Here is a 21,478-nt window from a genome sequence, read left to right as displayed (position 1 = left end):
TGTTAATGCATTGATAGTTTGCCTGCTGGCGAGTATTATGTGTTTCTACAAATAAAAGGGATAGAGTAGACCAACGACCTAGAATTGAACGCAATGTAAGATTTATCAAATACAGGATAAACAAACGATGTCATTCTACTCCGGAGAAATCTATCACCTACAAATCAAGCCTCAATCATCAACTGCTCTCCCTCATCCAACAGCGTCGTCACTCTAGACAGATCCGAAATCATCTTATTACCATGTCCGACCAGGAGCAATTTCTCCGCATTAGCCGGTAGACCCAAGTACGTCGGGGGTTCACGTTCCGGCAGCTTATTGACCCATTCGACAAAGTCCCGAATGCTTGTTCCACCAGGCAGGGTAAGACAGTCGTCGTTCTCGACACCAGAAACGATCTTGTGCTCGTCCTCGAAAGCGGCTGGTGTAAGAAGATTAGTCACCAGGCTCTCGAGCTGCTTAAAGTCGGCGAAGTCATCGACCTTGCCGCCGTAGGTCTCGGTCACGAGGGTGCGGATCATGTCCCAGGGCAGTTTCTGAGGAGCCACGTTGGATCGGCCTTGGGCGATGGTGTCAACCCAGTAGTCGATGATGTGGGCGGAGCATTCGTACTAAAGCAATTATGTTAGTGGGATGCTGTGATAAAGGAGGTTGGGTTGGTTGACTTACATCACTGTCGTTAAACTCCCAGAATCCCTTCCAGCCCAGGCTCGGGGCGTAGCGAAGTCGCTCCTGCACCACTGCATGCAAGAAGCACAGAAGGAGGTAGACACGAGCCTTTTCGACCGGTGCCTTGGAGGCCCGGGTAGACAACGAGGACAGAGAATCCTTCATGTTGGCGCGCACACCAGCAGGCTGCTCGTACATGAGCACGCGGGAAGCACGGAGGAGGTTGACTGGGATCTTGGGACTTGATTCCATCGAAAGGAAGAGTCTGAAGTCCTTGTGAGGCTTGAGGGACTCGAGCCTCTTCTCCAAGCTTTGCAGCCATGATGGCGCCAGGTGTACGTTCTTGACTTGAACCCAGTTACCTGCGGCAGCTGCATTGCTGATTGCCTTATCAGCACTCTCAAGACCTTCGTTCGAACCCATGGCGATGTTGGCACAGGTTGCGTTCATGCGCTCGACAAGAGCATCGACCTTGTAACTGGCATCGAAACCAGGGCTGGAGCTGAGGGCGATTGGCGTAGTTGCTGTGACTTGGCTAACGATATCCTTCAAGTCGGTGCTTCCCTCGAAGAGTTCTCTGCCAAAGACGGCCTCGATGAAGCGCTCCGCAGTTGGCACGAATCTGTCCATTCTACAGAGCTTCACAAGCAACAATGAGCGTAGCAGCCTGTCAATGTTCTCTGTGGTCTCTTCCCAGACAACAGGGATTGAGTTCTCCGCGAGCTCATCGCTAAAGAACTGCTCCCATTGCTCGGTGGTGATCGTAGGGAAGATCGACTTGTAGAGCGACATATTGGCAATCTTGTTCAAGACCTGCTCCTTGAGTTCAGGTGAAGTTGACAGGTCCACGCTCTCCATGGACCCATCAAGGATCATATCAATGATCCTCTTGTCCATAGGGTAGGGGGCTGCTTGGGCAAGAAGCATAGCAAATGTGATGCGGTCCTTCTGAATCAGTCCCAATGAAGTACGCTGGTAAGTTGTCACGAAGAGGTCGCGAAGAATGATCTGTACGCGTGCAGCGTGGTCCTTTTCTTGAGCGAGGCGCTTGTTCTGGTAGAGCACAGAGTTGAAGATATCAACGAAGAACTGCAGGGAGAACTGGTAGAAATGGTTGACATGGTGCAGTTGCTCCAGGACTGCAAATACAGCACTGCAAGAACGGGCAATGATGCTGTAGTTGAGCGTGATATTTTCAACTTCGGTCATGACTCCCTCGGTCTCCACCATCTTCTTCGAGATTTCTGCTGCCTCCTTCTTCAGAGTCTCGAGGGTCTCGATGACATTGTCATCGTCAAGAATGTTACCGCGCGACTCGTTCAGTGCTTGCAAGAGTCGCTTCTCGAGCTGACGCAGGTGGATCTTGAACTCGCCCTGCAACTTGACCAGATCGGTACGACGCGCGTCTACATCCGGACGCTCAAACTTCAGGACCTCGTTGAGAGACTGGGTTTGCAAGCTGCTCTGCGTGACAGTGAAGTTGACAAAGGTTGTGCGACTGCATACGTCCGGTGGGAAGGTGGCAGAAGGATCTCTTGTCGAGAGGAAGAGCTTGAAGGATGGCGAGAAATCGATCTCCTGCTTTCCGAGTTGGATGAGAACACGACCACCCGTCTTCTGGTATTCCTTGTTGAGGACGTGGTTGAGAATAGGATCAAGATGTTCAGCATCCTGGATGAGGATGGGGTTTCCGAAACGCAGAGCACTCTCCAATTGCTTGACAAACGAATCATCCAAGAAGCTAGTAACAGTGAGCTTCCTGTCGGTGCTCTCCTTCTCCAAGAACTCGGTGACACGGCCCGAAGGATCGATGATCAAGGGGTACCGGTTGTAGCGTTTCAGAACGATGGCGTTCTCGGTGCAGAGGTCGTCAACCGGCAGCGAGTGATCCTGCCAAGCCAAACGTTCATCGGCATTAGACAAGTACTCGGTAATCGGGTTGTGTGGCTTGAAGTTGATGCCCGCTTGCGTCAGGTGGGTGACCCATTCGTCTATCATGGCCTTACGGAACTGTTGGTCGTAGAAACCAGCATAAGCAAGGAAGGCTGCCGCGATGAGGACATCTCCAACAAGAGTGCTGATTTGAGTCTCAAAAGACCTGCTCCCCTCTTCCCAACGCGTCCGCTCTGATGACAAACTGTCGAGCAAGCGCACACTTCGATCAACCTTGAACTGCACTCTGGACATCTCAGTCTTGATCGCTTGAGTTTCACTAATAAGTGCAGCATATTCAGCCTTGTATGTAGCGATACTGTCTTCGAGACCCTTGATGGTGTTCTCAATGGTTTGGGCCTCGGCCTTGGTCTGCAGGGCTTGTTCCTCGAGCTGATCAACCTCTTCACGCAGAGGTCCAACACGGTCCAAGATCTCGGAGTAGTTCACCTGAGCTTCGACCCACTGCACCAAAGGACCGCAAGCCTTACTAGCCCGGTTAACTCTCTCATAGGTGAAGTCTTCCTTGGAAAGAAATTCGTTCCGCATCTTGATCCTGTGATTCCGAGTCATCTGTCTTTCGTTGTCGTAGTTGACGATGCTAGCAATAAAGTCATCTCTTCTTATAATACCCTGGATCGTCTTCCAGCTGTCGACCTTGTGGCCAAGCAGGGTGCAGACGGCTTCAAGTGCCAGTCGAACGCTAGCAGGAGGATTACCCATGGAACGGACTTCAGTAAGATGCTGACGCTTAATGTTGCTGACACTCTTCTGAGCCTCAATGACGGCAGGCTCAGCTTTAGCAAGGTCACTGAGCACAACTTCCCTTCGGGAAGCCACTTCCTCCTCCTGCTTCTCCAAAGCAGCTTGAACCTCGAGAGAGACTGCTTTACGTTGTTCTGCCTCTCGCTGGTCTGCGACCATCTTCTGTAATTTCTCGTTTGCTTCCGTGTCCTTCTTCTCCAGCTGCGTCTTCTTCTGGGCAAGACTGGCTCGAAGATCGCTGACCTTATCGACGGTATCTCTCAGTTTTTCGAGACCAACGTTCAAATGTCTCTGCTGTTCCTCGAGGTCTTCGCGCTTCTCATTGAAGAGCTTCACGTACTGAGCAACAAAGTCGAGGTAGTGGCGCGGAGTCAAGAAAGTCGTGCGTCCTTGTTGCTTCTGCAAACGCTGGTTGAATCTTTGCAGCGAGTAATGGATGTAAACCATGGCGTTGATGACCGTGTCTCTATGAGAGGCTGGCAGGCTCAACTCGCGGTAGGCCACGGGGATACTGTCAGGAGCAATAAAGTTCGGCTTATCCAAGTCGACGGATTGCGTGAGTTCAGAGCCAACTTGGAAGAGAGCCTGGTCTGACCAATCGCCCATCCAATTGAGTACACATCTGTTGAACAGGGCAGGACTGGTTGCAGCCTTCGAAGAAAGGCCTTCCTCGGGGGGATTCATCGTGAACACGACATGCAGGTTCTTGACGATCTGGGAAGTGAACCACTTGTAGAGTTCCTCTTGCGTGTCGAGAAGGAGACCTTGGCGTTGGGCTCCCTCCTTGCAAGCGGTCATCAAAGACGAGAATTCGTCGCCTTCGAACAGACCGGGAACCTCCGCGTTTGCAAGCAGAGTGTTCATGCGTTCCAGGAAACCAGAATCGAGGACGTTCGATTCGTCCATGATGAAACAAATCTTCTCGCCCTTGCAACCGGCGCGACGAAGCACAGTTCTCAAGTCGTCATCGAAATCTTCAGATGAATATTTACCATGCACCTTGATTTGGAACACCTTCAAACCGTTCATCCAAGCAACGAAACGAGACAGCGTCGTCTTACCACTACCACTAACTCCAATGAGAATGAGGTGACCCTGAGGCTGGCGGAAGACACGGTCGATGCGCAACGCATGCTCCAGGACATCATTGAACAGCACAAGGGGAACGTCGACCTCTTCGTCACAGAAGGTCTTCAGACGAGCCTTAACGAAATCACGCAGCCTCTCTTGTTCAACAGGCACGTAGTTCTTAGACAACCAGTTAGAGAACAAGATCGGTCCCTTCAGAGCCTCCTGGTCATCAATAGTGGGGAAATTATCGAGCGCAATGCGCCGAACAGCGTCTGCGGTCCAATTCCTCTCGTCTTCCGTAACCAGACGATCTTGGAACAGTCGCAGAGCTTCGTGCGCCCAGATGCGGACCAGGCCTTCAACAGAGAGAGTCTCGAGGGGCTTGATAGCTTCATACACACCACGCACCCATCTTGTAAGCTCACGAGGCGAGTAAACATAATGAGGCTGGATCTTGGGCGTGAACCTAGCTTGAGACTCCAAGTAGAATTGCACCATGGCCTTTGTAAGGGATTCAGAGTATCCGCGCAACAAAGGAAGGATCTTCAGAATGGCCGAGTTGAACGTTCCGTAAATCTGGTTCAACGAAACCTCTCCTGGGTAGTCGACCATGACCAAAGGAGCATGGCGCAGGAATCTCTCTGCCATGGCTGTACGTCCAGCATCGGTCGGAGGGTTACAGGCGCCCACGAACTGAATGCGATCCAAAGTAACCCAGGTCTTGTCCGATGTTCTCCAGAAGCCGTTCTGCTCGACCAGTTGTCTCAAGAAGGAGATTGCCCGTTGGGTTCCGTAACGGTCAGGAGCCGGAAGGTTAATTTCGTCACAGAAGATGACCAACCAGCGACCGATCTGGTTAGGAGACATCACGACCCCATTCAGCGTCTTCTTGTATTCACAGTACTGTTCGAATGTCTTGATCAGGAGGTCAGGAGTGGTAGCACTCGAGAAGTTGAGGCCAACCACTTCCATGTTTGGAAGCTTGCGGAGAGCAGCGAACAAAGTCATGGTTTTACCGGAACCTGGAGGACCGCAAAGCAGCAAAGGCTTGTGCTCCGCGAGCCAAGAGTACAGAACATCTTCATGACGAACAGTGTCCACAGTAGGAATGACCACATCGGTCTGCGTGATGGAGTGTGTGTTGATTTCGATAGTAGGAACCTGGGACTGCCAGCTCGCCCATTCGCACTTGGGCAGGGTGATATCGAAGTCAATAATGGATGCTGCACCATCAGGTGGTAGATCGGTAGTGGTCAATGCAGACACGAACTGTCCGAAAGACTGGCGATCCGCAAGGGGGCAGTCACCAGTGAATGACCAAACCAGCGCAAGAAGAAGCTTCTTAGAGATATAGGCCTCGATCTGGTCGTAGTCAAGGGGGAAGTCGACATGTTGGATGTTATACTCGAGAACATTGCGGCAGGCCTTGTTCAGGAGACTGAACAAAGTGTTGAGGGCGCGAATGAAAGTGTACTCCATAATATGGTTGTACTTTTTAGCCTCCTCGAGGGCCTGCAGGACGAGGTCTTCGGTCTGCAACAGATGTTTAAGAATGGTGGCCAGCATATCCTGAGCATCCTGAGTCTTGATGGCAGCTTGCCCAGAAGGAGCACTGTCGTCATCCAAGTCCTCGAAAGTCCGCGTTCTAAGAGACTCGACATAGTTCGAAATCATCATAGAAGGCGTGACAGTATCGTCATTGAACCAGACCATACCACAACGACTGACCGTCGCCAGTGTAGCGTACTTCAGGGTTTCGACTTCGAACATGATACGAACATTGGGCGGCAGGTTGAGACGTTCACCGTTGGGAAGCGTCAAAAGCTTATTGTCATCAAGCACACTGTTCAAGTTTTCAACCCACTCTGGGTCGACATCACCGTCAAACACGATCCAGTGCCGCTTGGAATCTTCGCCTCGAAGGTTGTCCACAATCTTTCTCAGGATCCCGGTGAACAGACCATCAGTCCATTCTCTGGTAGTGGCGTCCAGACTACCGTAGAGAGCTTCCTTAGACATGACCTTGGAGTCAATGATGTGGGAAACGCTTTCAACGCCCTCGGTACGCTGCAGAGCCTGAAGGAGAATCTTCCATGCAGCAGACTTTCCGGCACCGGACTTTCCAACCATCATAACACCATGGTGGATGCTCTGAATCTGGTAGAGCTGTAACGCCTTGGTGATCCACATCTCGCTGTCGACAAAATGCTGTTCCTTGGCGATGTCGCGGATTGCCGCCGTAAGTTTCTCGTAGTTGGCTGGCACGTACTCTACACCGGCGAAGTCTTGCTTCTGAATTTCCAGCATCCTGTCCACATCTTCCCGAACCAGCTTAGGAGCAATGGTCTCCCGTAGACTCTGAACGATGATCTGGGGCTCGATAACTTCATCAGGTCCCAGGTCCTCCTCGGAACTGGCGATTCTAGTACGCTTGAGTCCTCCGGAGCTGACGAGAACACTCTTCAGAGCACGAAGACCAAAGTCGTAGTGTGCCTGTTTCGACAGTTGAGTAGAGCAGTGGTCGAAGAAGGGCACGGTCTGCTTCGACAAGTGCTTGGCTTGCTTGAAACCTTGAGAAAAGAGCATGACTTCGGTGATCAACTCCTTGTCGGGCTTAGACATTGCAACGCTCCTGAACAGTTTCTTCAAGTTGTCGGGAAGGTTGGACCGTCCAGCGTATCCAGGGTTCATAGTAATGAAAATACCAGTGTTGGGGTTCACAGACAACCGTCTGCCAACCAGTTCAATCTGAGCCTTTTCATCAGTCTCGCCGTTCTTGAGACCGATCTGGATGTTTTGGATTTGTTGGGACACAGCAGAGAGGATTCTCTCCTCAAGACGGTTGAACTCATCGAAACAACCCCAGGCACCGACTTGGCAGATACCAAGGAAGATTCGGCCCATGGCCTGGAAATCGAAGGTGTCGTCACAACAGAACACAAGAGTGAAGCGTCCCAGTTGAAGACCGAGTGCCTTAACAGACTCGGTCTTACCAGTACCAGCCGGTCCGTAAGGCGAACCACCAAGTCTCTGGCACAGTGCTTGGGTAAGGGTCAAGAAACAGCGATCCGTGAGAGGCGTGCGGACAAGACGTTCCGGAACTCCCAGGTATTCAAAGCCATAGTTCAACTTCGCATTAGCCATATGAACGTACAGTCTTTGAAGGAAGTCCCCTTCGGGTTGGTAAACATAACGCATCTGAAGGAGCCAGAGGTAGTGCATGGGTGTGGTAGCGTTCGCAGTAACAAGTTTGGAAATAACATCGCGCTGGTGAACGAACTCGGTGATCATATGCTCACACTTCTTTCGACTAGTTGCATCCAGTTCACCAAGGACAGTGGCAGCGAGCAGCTCCAGAATCCGAACCTGGGCGTCGAACAAAGATTGAAGAGTGCTGCCACCGTTCTCCAGGCTTCTCTGGACAGCGCTGGTCCAAACAACCTGACTGGCAAGAACAACAATTTGCGCCGGGTAGTTGGCGAGGAAGTCGTTGAAAGCAGTCTGGTCAACTTCTGAGGCGTTGTAAAGCGGCTCAAACTGCTCCACGGCTTCAGCAAGAAGCTCAGCCAGCGTCAACTTCATGTTGGTCTCAATAGCAGTAAGCCAGTCGTTAATCCTGGGCGTTTTGACGAGATTGACTTCCTTCTTCAAGCGGACCTCTTCGCCTTCCTTCGAAGTAAAGCCAACGATGTTGTTGTCGTCATCCATGAGAACACCGGACAGACCAGCGAACATCTTCTTGAAGTGCTTCGCCACCCGGACGATGTCGTTGGAGTTACCGATGATTTCCAGAAGATCCTCATCACCAACAAAGTAGAAGCGAGGGAAGGATACACGCTCACGCTCAAGATACTCACCCAGCGCCTTCTGGATCTTGTTCAGCAGCTCGGCCAATCTTTCCAAGGATTTCTGTACACCATTGATGGCCAGTACATCCAGTACAAAGGGAGACTTATACACCTTCTTCATTACAGCGAAGAATTCGGAGTTGATGTTTTGGAAGCGACTGGACTCAAGGGGAAGAAGGTGCTTGATGTCCGCGTTACCAGTGAAGACACCTTCAAGATAGACCCACTGTCTCTGGACATCGATCCAGACATCGAAGAGAACGTGCACTCTGTTCAACTTATCTTCCCAGGAAGTAGCTTCTTCCTCGAACTCTTTGTAGTATGGAGAATGCTTCATCGCCTGAAGGGAGTTCAGGTTCTCACTGCACTTTGCGAACAGATCGTCGAACCCGCGAATGAGTCGGCACTTGTTCTGGTAGTTGATAAGGTCCAGTGAATAATTCTGCCAAGTCTCACGGACGGACTTCAAGAACTCCTCCAGTGCCATCTCACCCTGCGCCTGTGCGATGATGTCGCGTATAATAACCTCGCTCGCCGTAAGCTGGAGGTCCCACACATCACCGAGAGTCAGCGACACGAGAGAGAATCGCTTGCCTGGCTTCAGGGCCTTGTAGATCTTTTGCCAGTGTCTCTCACGGACGGCCTCGGACTTCATATCAGAGAGCAAGGGGTTGACCTTCAGCAGCTGACGCAGAACATTCTGAATATGTTCAAAAGCCGCGTATTGGCGCATGCGACTGGGCATTTCCTTGGTCATCTTGATCAAGCCATCGATAGATTGACGAAGCTTTCTTGGTTGCACGCTTGTCCAGAGCATGTCCCTGAGGTCGTTTAGGCTCTTCCAGATAGTCGACAGGGCCGCCCAAACGGACATGAAGTCCTGGACCTCTTCCAGAATTGCAGGCAAAGAAGATTCAATCCCGGCCGGGAGATCAAGAGCCTCTTTCGCCTTTGAGACCATTTCATATTCGGATTGGAGAGATTCGAGTCGAGACTGGAACATGCTCAAAGTACGAGATGCTTCTTCGGGAGGAATGGTACCAGACACGGGCTTTTCCTCGTTCCACTGGCTGATAACTTCTGTGATCTTGTCGCTGATAACCTTGTCCTCTGCCGAGATCTTTGCGCGCAATCCTTCTGTCTGGTCCTGGACGATCTTGCTCTTTCGTGCAAGCAATTCGTTCAGCGCGGCCCATTCACCATCGACGTTTTCAACGTGAAGCCAATCACTAGGGAACTGATAGCGTTGGCGTGCGAGTGTGGCCTGGCCTTGCCGGAAAAGGTCAACCTCCGGCTCCCAGACCTTTGCCTTGCGCTTGCATTGCTGAACAATGGTGATGAATGAAACCGCATGCGCCGTAGAGGCAGCCTCCAGGGTCTGGCCTTCAAGGTCGCGTCGGGCAGCAGCGATTTCAGAATGAACCTCTCTCATCCGGCCACCGAGCTTGGAGCCGAATCTCAGCAAGATCTCATGCTGCCACTGGTCATACTTTGCATTGACCCGTGTCTGAACCTGCTCGTAATCGATCTTGATATTCCCGAACGACTTGCTCACTTCCGAAGTGTCGAACGTAGCACGGCTCTTGCGAATCTCCTGAAGTAGCTGGAGCCACTGAGACAGATCGTCACCCAGAATGTCATAGACTTGTTCGGACTGCAAGTCCCAGAGGGACTGGAACTGCAGCCACTTGTCGACATACGCAGACACTTCACTCAACCTCGATTCGACTGCATTGTAGACTTGACCCAACTCGTTGGTACAGTGCTGTGGGAGAGTGGCGAAGCATGCTTCAGACAACTGGACCTTCTGTACGTCAATTGAGATCTGATAACGAGACGACTTGATCTTCTCGAGGTTGCAAATCACACCAAGCCAGTTATCAAAGTGCGCGAACCAGCTCGCGCGAGCATATTGGAGCGGTGGGTCGAGATGGAGGAACTGGTTGCGCATGGAGATCTCGTGGGTGAGCTCCGGGAATTCGATGTTGTACGAGAGCGTCTCTCCTTCACCTGTCTGCACTCCGCTGGACGTTTGAAGGCTCTGCGAGCTGTAAGTTGCTTCCTGGAAGGAGTTAATCCATTCTCGAATAGCACGATGAAGACGTTCGCGCAAGATGCCCTCGATCTTCTGGTTCAAGTTGGCGACCCAATAACCAAGGTTAACATAGTTCTCAAGGTTCAGCTTATCGACGGCAACTTGAATGGCGTCCAGGCGCTGCCTAAATGCAGCCGCTTCATAAGGGCAAGTCTTGAGTTCATGGATCGCCTTCTGAATGCTTTCGTTTATCGAAGCCAAAACAGCTGTCTTCGACTGGAGTACAGATGCCGACCCAGCGAACTCCCGAACGAACTGAACATGCTTGCTCTCGCCTCTGGTTGGGATGGCCGCGTCAATGGCTCCATTAGCCAATGCTGACTGCTTGACATGAAGTTCGTAGGAATGCACAAACGATTCCCAACGGAGGGGAACACCCTTTATGATCATACTTTGGGTGTCATTGACGTAGCCGTTCAGAAGAATCGCAACTTCAGTCATGGCCGCAATAGAGCGATTGGTCTGGAGCAAGGTTCTGACACTTTCCATCAAACTAATGGCGTACGGGTACACACGCTTGGCTTCCTTCGAGATGTTGCTCACCGCATGAGGTACTTGGAAGTTGAGCCAGATGAGGTTTCTGACCTCCTTGAAAAGAGCAATAATCTGCGCGTCGAAGTTGACGGTCAGCTCAAACGTGTTTCCTGCGGCTCGGTTACGAATGATGTTGAAGAGACGTCCCGAGATCGTGATGTGCCGTCTTTGAACGTCATGTAGCCATGACTCGAAGACTGGTCGAGTATCCAACTTCTTCCGGAACAAATTGCTCTCAGCCAGAAGCTTCTGACCTTCGGAATGCAAGGCCCAGTCCTCTCCAAGCACGTTTGCTACCTTGCCCATGTAGCCATCCAACTGATGCTCAATCTGGCGTGCCCAGACAATAGCGCCTGACACGGGGGGCAGATCTCGCAATTGCGCCATAGCATGTGCTTCGGAGTGGCCATACTGTTGCTTGAACCGCTCATGCAGCGAAGAAATGTCCTGCTTGACATTCTCGATGAGCTGAGTTTGGTACTCGCCGATTGCACCGCGAATCTTCGGGCGGACGAGAAGAGCGTTGAACTTCGAAAAGACGCGGAACATCTCGTTTGCGTTCTTGGCGGTAGCAAGACGATCACGCAGACGGGCAATGATCGAGTTCTCGACGCGGGAGGTACGTTCATTGTACGCGATCTCCTCCTTGATCCACTGCTGAGTTCCTTCTGGAGAAACATCGAGCACATCCACGTTCCGCAGAGCGGCGTACGCTTGCGCCACCTCTTCAACTGCGTCGACGTCGCCGATTTCCTCAACGATAACGGCCCCGTCAGAACCAGCTCCGGCAGCCGTATCTCCCGCAGTTGAAGTCTTCGGGCCAAGGACGTTGACGATCGTTCGCTGCAACTGCTCATGGTTGACGCGGAATGTGTTGATATATTTCAATCGTTCCTGCGTCTTCTCATGGCGCGCGGCGATTTTGATGGGGATGAACTTCTCGTTGCGGCGTCTAGTAGACTCTCGAGCGACATTGGTGAACTCCTTGAGGTTTTCGTCCCAAGTCCGCCAAATCGCACCAGCGGTCTTCATAAGGGAACGGAACTCACGGTAGTCCAAGTGCAAAATGGTTCGGCCGTGGAGCAAGGAGTGGATCTGGTTGTCTAGGTCCCCGGAGATGGCCTCCACAAGAGCAAGAGCACGCTTGATCGGGTAGGGACAGATCTTCAACTTTTTGTTGAGATGGTTGAAGATCAAGTTGAGAGACTCTTGCACCTTCTGCAGGGTGGTCGCCGAGAGAAGTTCGTCGAGGGGGAAATCCCGCATGAGCTGGTTGTATTTCTGCACAAGATCAGTAGCTTCGCGAAGACCTGTGTCGGCTACGAAACTGAGGGTGGCCTGATAACGCTTCGCATGTCGGAGAATATCCATTGTCAGCTGGACTCCATCGCCCCTCAACTGGTTCTCGATGCCTTCAAGTGCGGTTTCCATGGACAGCCAGAAGTTGATCTCTTGGGCGGCCGAGTCGCTATCGGCATCGCGGGACATCTTGGTAATCGTCTGGATGGAGCGGATCCAGGCATTCACGGTGTTCTGGATGCTGTTGACAAACGTACTGTTCTCCAGGATGGCAGGGTCGATCAGTTCGACCGAAGGCTTGACTCCGCGCTTTTCTGCATCGACCAGGGCAGCCTGGACCACCTCATGCAGTGGCAGGTTCAATGCCGGGATTTCAACATTTTGCAGCAAATGCCGAAGCCCAAGTTCCAGTTCCGCGAATTTCTTCTTCGTACTAGACACGCCGGTCTTTGCCTCTGTATCTGTCCTGGGCTTTGCGCCACCAGCTGCTTCTTGGCTCCGAGTGTTGGCTTCGAAGTAGGCATTCAGTCCGTGGTGCACCATCAAGTGTAGGATTTCATATGGCGACTGAGACGCTCCTTGCTGGGATTGGGCATTGCTGAGCGATGCTGGGCCAGGGAAGTTCACGACTTGGATCTGCGATGGTATGGGGAGCGATGGGTCAATGGCGGTGGGCCGTTTAATGAAAACTACCGTAGCGACCGTGGTCGAGGAAGACGAGATCTCGGCGGAAAGGTTATAGACGTATTTGGATGACAAGTCTGAAAGCGTGAGATGGTTCTTTGTTAGCAAGCTGTAGCTGGCAGCAGGGTATGCGCGGGGGCAACGTACCTTCACCTGTCTCCGTTCCATTTGTTTCTTCGGAGGCCACAACATCCTTCTGTACATAGAGGGCAACTTGCGACTCCGACGCAAATCGCGTACACCGCTGCACGGTCTCGTTGTATCTTGCTGGGGACAGTAAGCTGCCGGTGCTTTCAAGCTCACTTCTCAGAGCCCCCAAAGTCACCCGCAGCACTTCGCTCAGGTACTCAATCACCGCATTTGAATCGACCAAAGGTGTTTGCGCTGGCGCAGGGACGCCATTTGACACCTCCGCGTTAGCAACCTCCATAGTTGTGACTCTATGAAAGAAGGCTCGCAGAGCTCATAGAGATCGACCGAAGGTTGTGACGTGGATTCGTGACAGAATGCTGGTTTGTATGTTGACGGGAAATGGGCGCGGTGTCGGCTTCGAATGGGGAGGATTAACCGGGAGGGTTCAACGGACGGGGGAAAGAGGACGAAGAGAACGGAAGAAAACAAAAGTTGTACAAAATAGAAAGAAAGTAATCTAAAGGTTCATAGTAAAGCTCCGTCTTCGTCTATTCCACCAGTCGAGTTGGGTGGTGGTCAGTTGGGGGACGCGGCAGGCGTGTTTTCTGCTGCTGCTGCGGATGCTGCAGCGAGCCCGAGCGACGGCCCAGAAGAAAGTGGTACACTTCAGGGGGAACTGCCGCTAATCCAGATGGGGCTTAGTGCGTCCCGGACAGCAGCGGGCGGGTCTGGCGGCGTCCATGGATCTACCCTTAGACTAGATAGACTACCACCTATCTAACTACTGCTCTCGACTTGGGCATCTACTAGTATTCTGGCACAACATCTGAAGACAGCGGGAAAATGAATATTTCAAATGATATAAAAACTGCCGCTAGCACAATTTCATGGCCCCTTTTACATGTTTTCTGAGTCACGCACCTACCTACCATTTCAACTGCTAATGACCCAGGCTGTTTCACCGCATGTACTAAGCTCCTAGTCCCAATCTCCTTCAGATAGCCGTTCCAATATCGGGTCTTGCCAAGTTTCCTGACTCGCGACAATCACAGCGATATTTTCTCTGGAAAACTGCTGACGATAGCTCGTCCAGCACTGCGAGTGCCCTCTCACTGGCCTTAACTTTAGCATAGCGACCAGATGATGCTGTACCTTCGGCAATGACAACATCATGCACGATCACGGCCGCTAAAACCCCAGCCGGGGCCCCATCGATGCTGGGCATCTCACCAGCTTTCAGACAATAGTTCATGCAGCCGAATTCATTAGTCAGTCGATTGTACAAGAAAGTCTAGTTCGGTTCAGCCATCTAGCCCAGATTACAATCAGTCAGGGTCAGCCTTACCGTAGGGTGCTTATTTGCGAAGCTGTCATAAATTGCCATGTCCTCGAAAAATGGTTTGATGTGATCCCGGAAGAACTTCTCAATGACCTCGAAGTTGAAACCGGAGTCGACGAAAACTGCTCCTACGTACGCTTCAACCATGTCGGGCAAACACTGGTCATCCACGTTAGCTGCGTTCTGCATTGCAGAAGGGCGGCATTACCTTAGGTGGGTCTTTTGTCACAGTCCAATAGTCCACCGCGCCCTCACTCTCGCCCTCTGCTGTCTGTATTTCTTCGGCGTACTGAGTGATCTGAGATTGCAACGGAGCGCTAAAGTATTTTAGATGCGTATGGAGCCCCAGTTTCACGGCTAAAGCACCCAGAAACTTGTTGGATACCATGGCCATCTACAGCAGTATTGTTAATGGATGCTTGGTTACTCGTGGTTGTACAAGGTTTCTTACTTTGTGTTCTGTGAGCCACTGGGGGTCTCGGTCAGGATACCTGGCAAACAAGTCTTCCACGCATACCATGTCAATCAGCGAATCACCAAGAAACTCCAAGCGCTGATAGCAGGGCACCTTAGCCCATGCGGATGGATACGAAGGATGAGTGAAAGCTGATCCAAGAAGCGTCGGATACCGGAAGCGGTAGCTCAGCTTCTCTTCGACCTTTCGACAAAGGTGTATCTCGGCACCATCCGCCGCTCGTCGCTGATACTTCGGTATCGTATATAAAGAAATGTAGTCCTTCCATCGCTCAGCCATGTGACTGGGGCTATCCACCAGAGTAGTCACTGCCTTGACAGCCATGTCGAATCGATGTTCAGGACCTCCGGAAAGCAGAGACGCCCCTATCAAAGCTTCGCAAACATCGGCAATTGTTTTCTCTGCAAGGGCATGCTTGCTCTCCGTGGTTGCCTTTCTACTGTGGTCTTTACCTTGTAGTAACTTAAGACCCTCTGGATACCATGTATGTCTTGCCACAACTGTTAGTCTTCTGGTTCAGCCCTCGCATACGGCAGAGGGATCCTTACCTCGAAAATCCTCGACTACGAATATACTTATAGATCTCCTTCTTTACAGCTGCATTGAAGAGATTCTTGTTGCAAATGAGACACATCCGGTTTACGTGATAGTCAAACTCATCATCGTCTGGGTTTTGTATGAAGAGAGCAATCGAGGTAGCCATCTTCAGGAAACAGTCTCCGAGAAATTCCAGTCGCTCATAGTTTCTTCCCATTCCTCGTTGGACATGTATCTGCTGAGCTCGGTGCTCCTCGGTATTATCGGAGTCTTTTGTGAATGCTTCAAGGGCGAGGTCCAGCTTGACGGTAAAATTCAGGCTCTCGCAGCCTTGAAGAGAGATTAGGTATGCATCAATTCTAGAGATGATTGCTGGGAATGCGAGACAGGAGAATGCTATAGCTGCAGGGATCTTCGCTAGCGGTCAGTGCCTGTTTTCCGTTTGAACGAGGATAAACTTACAGCAGATACTTTCAAAGGCTCAAGACAAATGAAGCACCTCGTTTCAACTTCTCTCTCGGTGTCTGTCATTCTGTCTAAAAGGTTTCTGCGGAGTCGTACGAGCTCTGCCCTTAAGACAGGTTGGTCCCAGTGACAAGTCGACAAAAATTTAGCCCTGGAGTTCTTGGAGAGGCTCGAGCAGTAGTTCATAATATCGGTCATGTGTCTGCGCCGGGCTACAAAGGGTGGTGGAGGAGAAGAGGGAGTCAGACTATCCTCAATCCCTATTGTGAAGAATCGGCATCTTCCATCCCAGGCATCGAACACAAAGAGATCTACTAAGCTCTCTGGGCGTGTCTCCGTAGAAAATGGAATACTATCGTTGTCGCGCACATAGTTGAGGCTCTCCCAGTCAAGGATCTGCCTTGGGTCAAATGACGGGATATATGGGCTTTGAACCTTTACCGGGGCTAGCCAGTAAGCCATCTTTTCGGGCTCGTTGTCGTAAGTCTTGTGGAATACATCACGAAAAACACGAAGAGTAAACACTGTGAGGGCATCAACCTCTTCTTTTGAAAGTAAAATCTGTTTTTCCAAGGGAGTCGTGAGTATTGTAGTCTCTATGTCGTCATCGAGGAAGATGGGAAACTGTGGAAAGTGTGGTAGTCTCTCTCGTGTGAACAATAGCAAAGGTCTGGCCTCATGCGATAGTTGACTCGAGGGCAAGAACGTGATAACGGTGCCATAAAGCTCTTTGGGGGGCATTCCTTGTTTCTGGCCCCATAGAGATGGCTTCGATATCATGTCATACTCGCTCGTGCGCTTCGATGTTATTGCAAGTTTCGCGTTTCGCATTGCCGGAAGGCGACGATGGTATATTGAATTGAAATGGTCATCAAGCAACTTGTTTTTCCGAAGTAAAAGACATGTATCAAAGGCCGCAGAGCGCTTCGCAATGGACTTCTTCATTGCTGGGCTTCCTGTGAGGCCTCGGATAGGTGACTTTTCCGGTAGAATAACCTCGCAAACAAAGGCACCGTTGATAGGAAGCACTAAGTAAGTTACTTGGGCCGAAATTTCCTTTTCGTATTGCTACAGACCGCGACTCGTTAGGGATTGACACGTAATCCTAGTTGAATGTCACACATACCAAAGAACTAGCGTACCGAGCAAGTATCGCCGTTGCTGAATGATAGGTTAGCTTAGCACCTGTAGATTTGATTTTGAAAGTCCTGTTGCCCTCGTCTTTCTGTAACACTGTATCAAGGTCGTGGTCAATGCCATATAGTAGCCTATCCTCGGGGAGGGTTCTGCAAAAGTTTTGCATCATTTTCTGTCATGTTAGTTTGAATACAGCTTCTTGTTAATAGGGACTTACTTCAGCATCTTGGACCTCAAGTAGCCTCTGCTCATGATCCAGGTTTCCTCTTTCGACCATACTCGCATACTGTAATTCTGGACATCAGTTCCTGTAAAACACATCTAGCATCTGGTCTTACCGTTGAATTGAAATGCCTCGCCCGCCCACGGCTTTGCACGTATTGGATCAACGTTTGATAGAGATCAAACCTATTTTATCAGATTAGGCATCCCGGTAGGGAACAGCAGAGTTACCACCATACCTAACGACCAGATTACAATCAGGAATATCTAGACCCTCTTCAGCAACTGATGTAGCGAACTGAGATTAGTTAGCATTTGCCACACTGGGAGACGAATCCAAGTACTTACCAAGCAATTGATCTCGCCGGTCCTGAACTTGACTAAGGAAATAAATTGCTGGCGGAACGTTATATTCATTCCTGCTAAATCCCCAGACCGGACACCAATAAGCACACCAGGCCGAAGGAAGGGAATATTCAGGGTTTGAAAAAGTTCAGACAGAATCAAAGCTGTGTAGCGCTTCTGCGTGAAAACAATGCATTTTGTCTCCGTCGGTCGTCCAAAATAGTGGACAAGCTCTTCGCGAAGGACTTGCACTTTGGGGCTAAGCTGGCCAAAAGTCCCAGGACTGCTAAACTCATAGCCCTTCACTATCTCACTGGCTTCCGTTATCCGCAAGATCTCTTTGTAAGCACTTTCGGGCACATCAGATGATGTTTCAGAGTTTGCCGTCTTACGAACATTACCTTCGAGCTTGGGCAATACATCATCTGCTAAAGCACGCGCCCATGCCCTATCTGAGCACCATCGGCCTAGCTCAGAGCTGGCCTGCCAAGCAAATCTGAATATACCCTCCAAGCATGCCATGTCTCCAAAACGATCTTCAAGCTGCTTATATAGGCTAGTAGCAAACGGTTGCTCCAACCTGTTGAAGGACCATACTCTCTCCACTGGACGCCTGACCACCTGCCGTAGAAGTGACATGTTGGAAGTCGTAGCAATCCTACTGTCAAGCAACTTCTCAAGTCTCCTATTCTGGATTAGTACTACATTCGTTATTCCAGATTTCATAACATACGTAGCTTCATCGACTATATCACCTTTTGTGTCAATGGGTGATGCAGTCATCCCAAATATTCGTGGACGCTTTGAGGGGTCTTCTTCGAGGTAAGATTCACGTATAATGCTGAAGTGTAATTAGCTTTTGTATGTGTTTCAAGTCAGATCATACACACCATGCATAGGGATGATCTTTCTTTGTATGGTGCGCTTCATCGAATATTAGGAGGTTAATTTGACTCATCTTGACGTAGGAGTTGAGCAGGCACTGGTTCAAAATCTCCGCTGTACAGACGATCACCATGTTTTTCTGGAAGTGTTGCTCCCAGACACTTTTGCTCCACAGGTCAGTTCCCATAGCTCCAAAGAAATGCCCAACACTCTGATCCAAATTATTGCGTAGTACCGCGGCCTGTTGGTATGCGAGAGTCACGCTATCTACCTGTTCCTGTGTTAGAGCATCTATTCCGGGTCAGAAGATTGCAGAACGTACAAGGAAAAAGGCTATTCGATGTTGCCTCCCCTCCGCACGATCAATCAGTTCCTTTTCCAGAGTATGTTTGAGTAGCAACACTGCAATCAAAGTCTTCCCAGAGCCTACATTATCGTTAATTCATATCAAGTCTAATCATCTGTGTGAGGACAGTACCCGTATCAAGTACAGCAATTGTATTCTGCGCTTTCGCTCTCTCAAATAGTTCCAATTGGTACTCTCTTGGGTCCAGCGTACCAATTCCAAGGTCTTGTTTTGCTACCAAGTGAGCAGTGGAAAGCTGAGCATCTGGCAGGTCATGGGTGACTTTAGCGTCATGGATGGGGCCTGAATCAGCACGCTGTGCAAGACTTGATGGATATTAGCGCTCTTGTATGCTCAATTTAGGGACTCAAGTACTGACAGGTCTTTGAACTTTGCATTCTGGGTAATACGTTGCTGTGAAACTCCTGCTATGATCTGGTCTTCGTGCTCGTCATTGTCGGATTCATCCGATGATCTGTCATCTTCCTGTAGTATGTCCTCAGTCATCGTCACGGCGCGCCCTTTTATTGTTTCCACGGGTAGGCTCTGATCAGGCTCATGAAGATCGGAATTTACTCCCATATTGAAAGCGTGAGCTGATGGCATTGTTGTCTTATCCTACAGTTGGTTCTGAAGCAGAAAACGGCTCAATGCTGAATCAACATTCGAAGATGTGAGGAGACTGAAATCCCATCAAAAGCAGTAAGTGAAGATAGTAAGTTAAAGAAGGATGTGAATATGTCACTGCGGGCAGTCACTGGCAGCCGATGGTCGTGTCACAAACGGAGACAAACAGCGGAAGATGGAGACCGGCTATTGCTTTCACCCCTGTTAGTTGGTCAAGGTTGATGTGTGTGACAGCTATTTGGTGACGAACTACTAAGTGCTGGTCGTTGTGAGAGTTATTAAGCAACGAGGTGCTTTATCAGGTTGCTTCCATGGGAGTAGTGAGTAGTAGTAGTGATGAATTCTACAAGTCACTATATATACTTCCGAAAAGGGAAGCCCCGCGGGGCAAAGGCTAAATACACGGGGCAATCCATGTATGGATGTTTCCAGATATCGCTAAGTAGATCTACGTTCCTTTCCTGATCACAGTAGATATTTCTCGCGATAGTGTAAAATAACCTAGGCGTTTCGTAAGTAATCATCCTCTTACCGATCAAGGATGAACCATGCATTATGGTGGTGTGCATATATCACGTGGCGTTACTTATGCCGTGCTTAGCTTAGTGAGGTGGATACTGGGCAGTAATTAATGTAAGAAAGAAACGCCGGTGTATGAAACAGCCCTCATATCTGCCGATCGGCAGTCATTCTCCAGCGGAGCTTTTGAATTCATACAACATTACCCCTCACAACCCCAAAGCAGCGCAATGGAGCAGCCGCAAAATCTACGATCCCTTTTTGCGGAAGCGAAAGCTGAAAAGTCTGCTTTGGAAGCCCGCCCCGACAGCAACACGGATGCATACCGCAGTGATGTCAACGCAACAATAGCCAAGCTTGAGGAATGCCAGCGGCAAGTGGGCTTGCTTTCTCTGTTCAGCTCGAACGAACCTTTGGAGGACATTTCCACGACAGATATCCAGTATGGCCATGACGTACCTAGCGGAGCTGCATGAGGATGCGCTAATTTCTTGCCTACCTCCAGATACCTTACGGTAGAGTATCATCTTGCAGACCTTCTCCAAAGAACCTACAGCTCGGACCGCGAAGCTCTCCTCCGACGTGCGCTTGGGCAATATGAACGTTTCCTCGCCCGACTAGATGATTACGACGTCCTTAACGAGAAGGACAAGAAGCTTTATGAACGTTACACCTCGAACCCCACCTCTTTCTCCCTGACCACAACCAATGATGCTGCGACCCGCCGAGAAGTGAAGATAAACAGATTCAAGGAGGAGAAGGAGCTGAAGCAGAAATTAGAGGTTGGATAGGCTTTGCTCACTTTATGTTACTGAGCGATTTACTTACACTCTCTCAAGTATTTTGCGAATAACCAAAGCCGGCTACAAAGCGACGAGGAGGATGTTCGGAAACTCTACCTCGCCGAGATCAACCTCTACATCCATCAGTCATTCCAGTCCTTGGATCTGCTGTCGCAAGAACTGACTATGCTGTCAACCATCCGCAGTGCTCCTCCGAACCCCGCTGAGTCATTGCAGGATGATCCACGTCGGCGGAATCAGGCAAGCGAGTCGAGCTACTCCGAGCGGCTAGATCGTCCGATTGCCGAACTGCTGAGAGGAGGGAAGTTCGGACCTATCCTGAGCAAGGAGGGGAAGCCTATGCAGCCATTCACGTTGCTTGATCGCAGGACGCAGCTCCAGCAAGGGGTTTTCCGATCGGGACATAATCTACCCACTATGACGATTGATGAATACCTTGAAGAGGAGAAAAGGAGGGGTAATGTCATCGAAGGCGGAGGAGAGAAGTCAGGCATAAAGCCTGAGGTTGATGAAGATGACATGGACTTGGCTGATGAAGAAACAATGAAGGCCAGAGCCTGGGACGAGTATAAAGAGGCGAATCCAAGAGGCTCTGGCAATACATTGAATCGGGGTTGATGTGCATGAAATTTATGTATATATATATATCTCTGACGGCTGATTGGCCATTTAAGTTGGCCAATATCATGATACGAGTACCAACTGATAGAATAGTACTACTGCACACCCTGTCATGAATCTCCCAGAAA

The 21,478-nt window shown here is 50.3% G+C and overlaps 3 protein-coding genes across 3 annotated transcripts; 1 reads left to right on the top strand and 2 right to left on the bottom strand.

The window, feature by feature from the left end:
- Positions 1-71: 71 nt before the first annotated feature.
- BO88DRAFT_361192 (dynein heavy chain) lies at positions 72-13,615 on the bottom strand. Its single transcript, XM_025703870.1, has 3 exons — positions 13,045-13,615; positions 670-12,974; positions 72-611 (listed from the first exon to the last, which is right to left on the bottom strand). The coding sequence occupies exons 1-3, from the start codon at positions 13,325-13,327 to the stop codon at positions 165-167; spliced, it is 13,035 nt and encodes a 4,344-aa protein (XP_025565477.1). The 5' UTR covers positions 13,328-13,615; the 3' UTR covers positions 72-164.
- A 408-nt stretch (positions 13,616-14,023) lies between these two features.
- BO88DRAFT_478428 (putative RNA helicase/RNAse III) lies at positions 14,024-19,386 on the bottom strand (the record flags this gene model as incomplete). Its single annotated transcript, XM_025711995.1, has 16 exons — positions 14,024-14,320; positions 14,375-14,527; positions 14,577-14,762; positions 14,820-15,333; positions 15,392-15,792; positions 15,843-16,913; positions 16,972-17,154; positions 17,200-17,268; positions 17,321-17,390; positions 17,444-17,502; positions 17,553-18,234; positions 18,283-18,390; positions 18,440-18,705; positions 18,757-18,860; positions 18,913-19,106; positions 19,160-19,386. 16 exons carry the CDS (start codon positions 19,384-19,386, stop codon positions 14,024-14,026), a joined length of 4,584 nt encoding a protein of 1,527 aa, XP_025565476.1.
- A 701-nt stretch (positions 19,387-20,087) lies between these two features.
- On the top strand, positions 20,088-21,456 carry BO88DRAFT_403037 (IGBP1/TAP42 family protein). Its single transcript, XM_025706260.1, has 3 exons — positions 20,088-20,368; positions 20,432-20,708; positions 20,766-21,456. Exons 1-3 carry the CDS (start codon positions 20,157-20,159, stop codon positions 21,345-21,347), a joined length of 1,071 nt encoding a protein of 356 aa, XP_025565475.1. The 5' UTR covers positions 20,088-20,156; the 3' UTR covers positions 21,348-21,456.
- Positions 21,457-21,478: the final 22 nt, after the last annotated feature.

This window comes from Aspergillus vadensis, assembly GCF_003184925.1.
Source record: "Aspergillus vadensis CBS 113365 unplaced genomic scaffold BO88scaffold_5, whole genome shotgun sequence".
Classification (NCBI taxonomy): domain Eukaryota; kingdom Fungi; phylum Ascomycota; class Eurotiomycetes; order Eurotiales; family Aspergillaceae; genus Aspergillus; species Aspergillus vadensis.
This window is presented reverse-complemented; position numbering and strand designations above follow the sequence as displayed.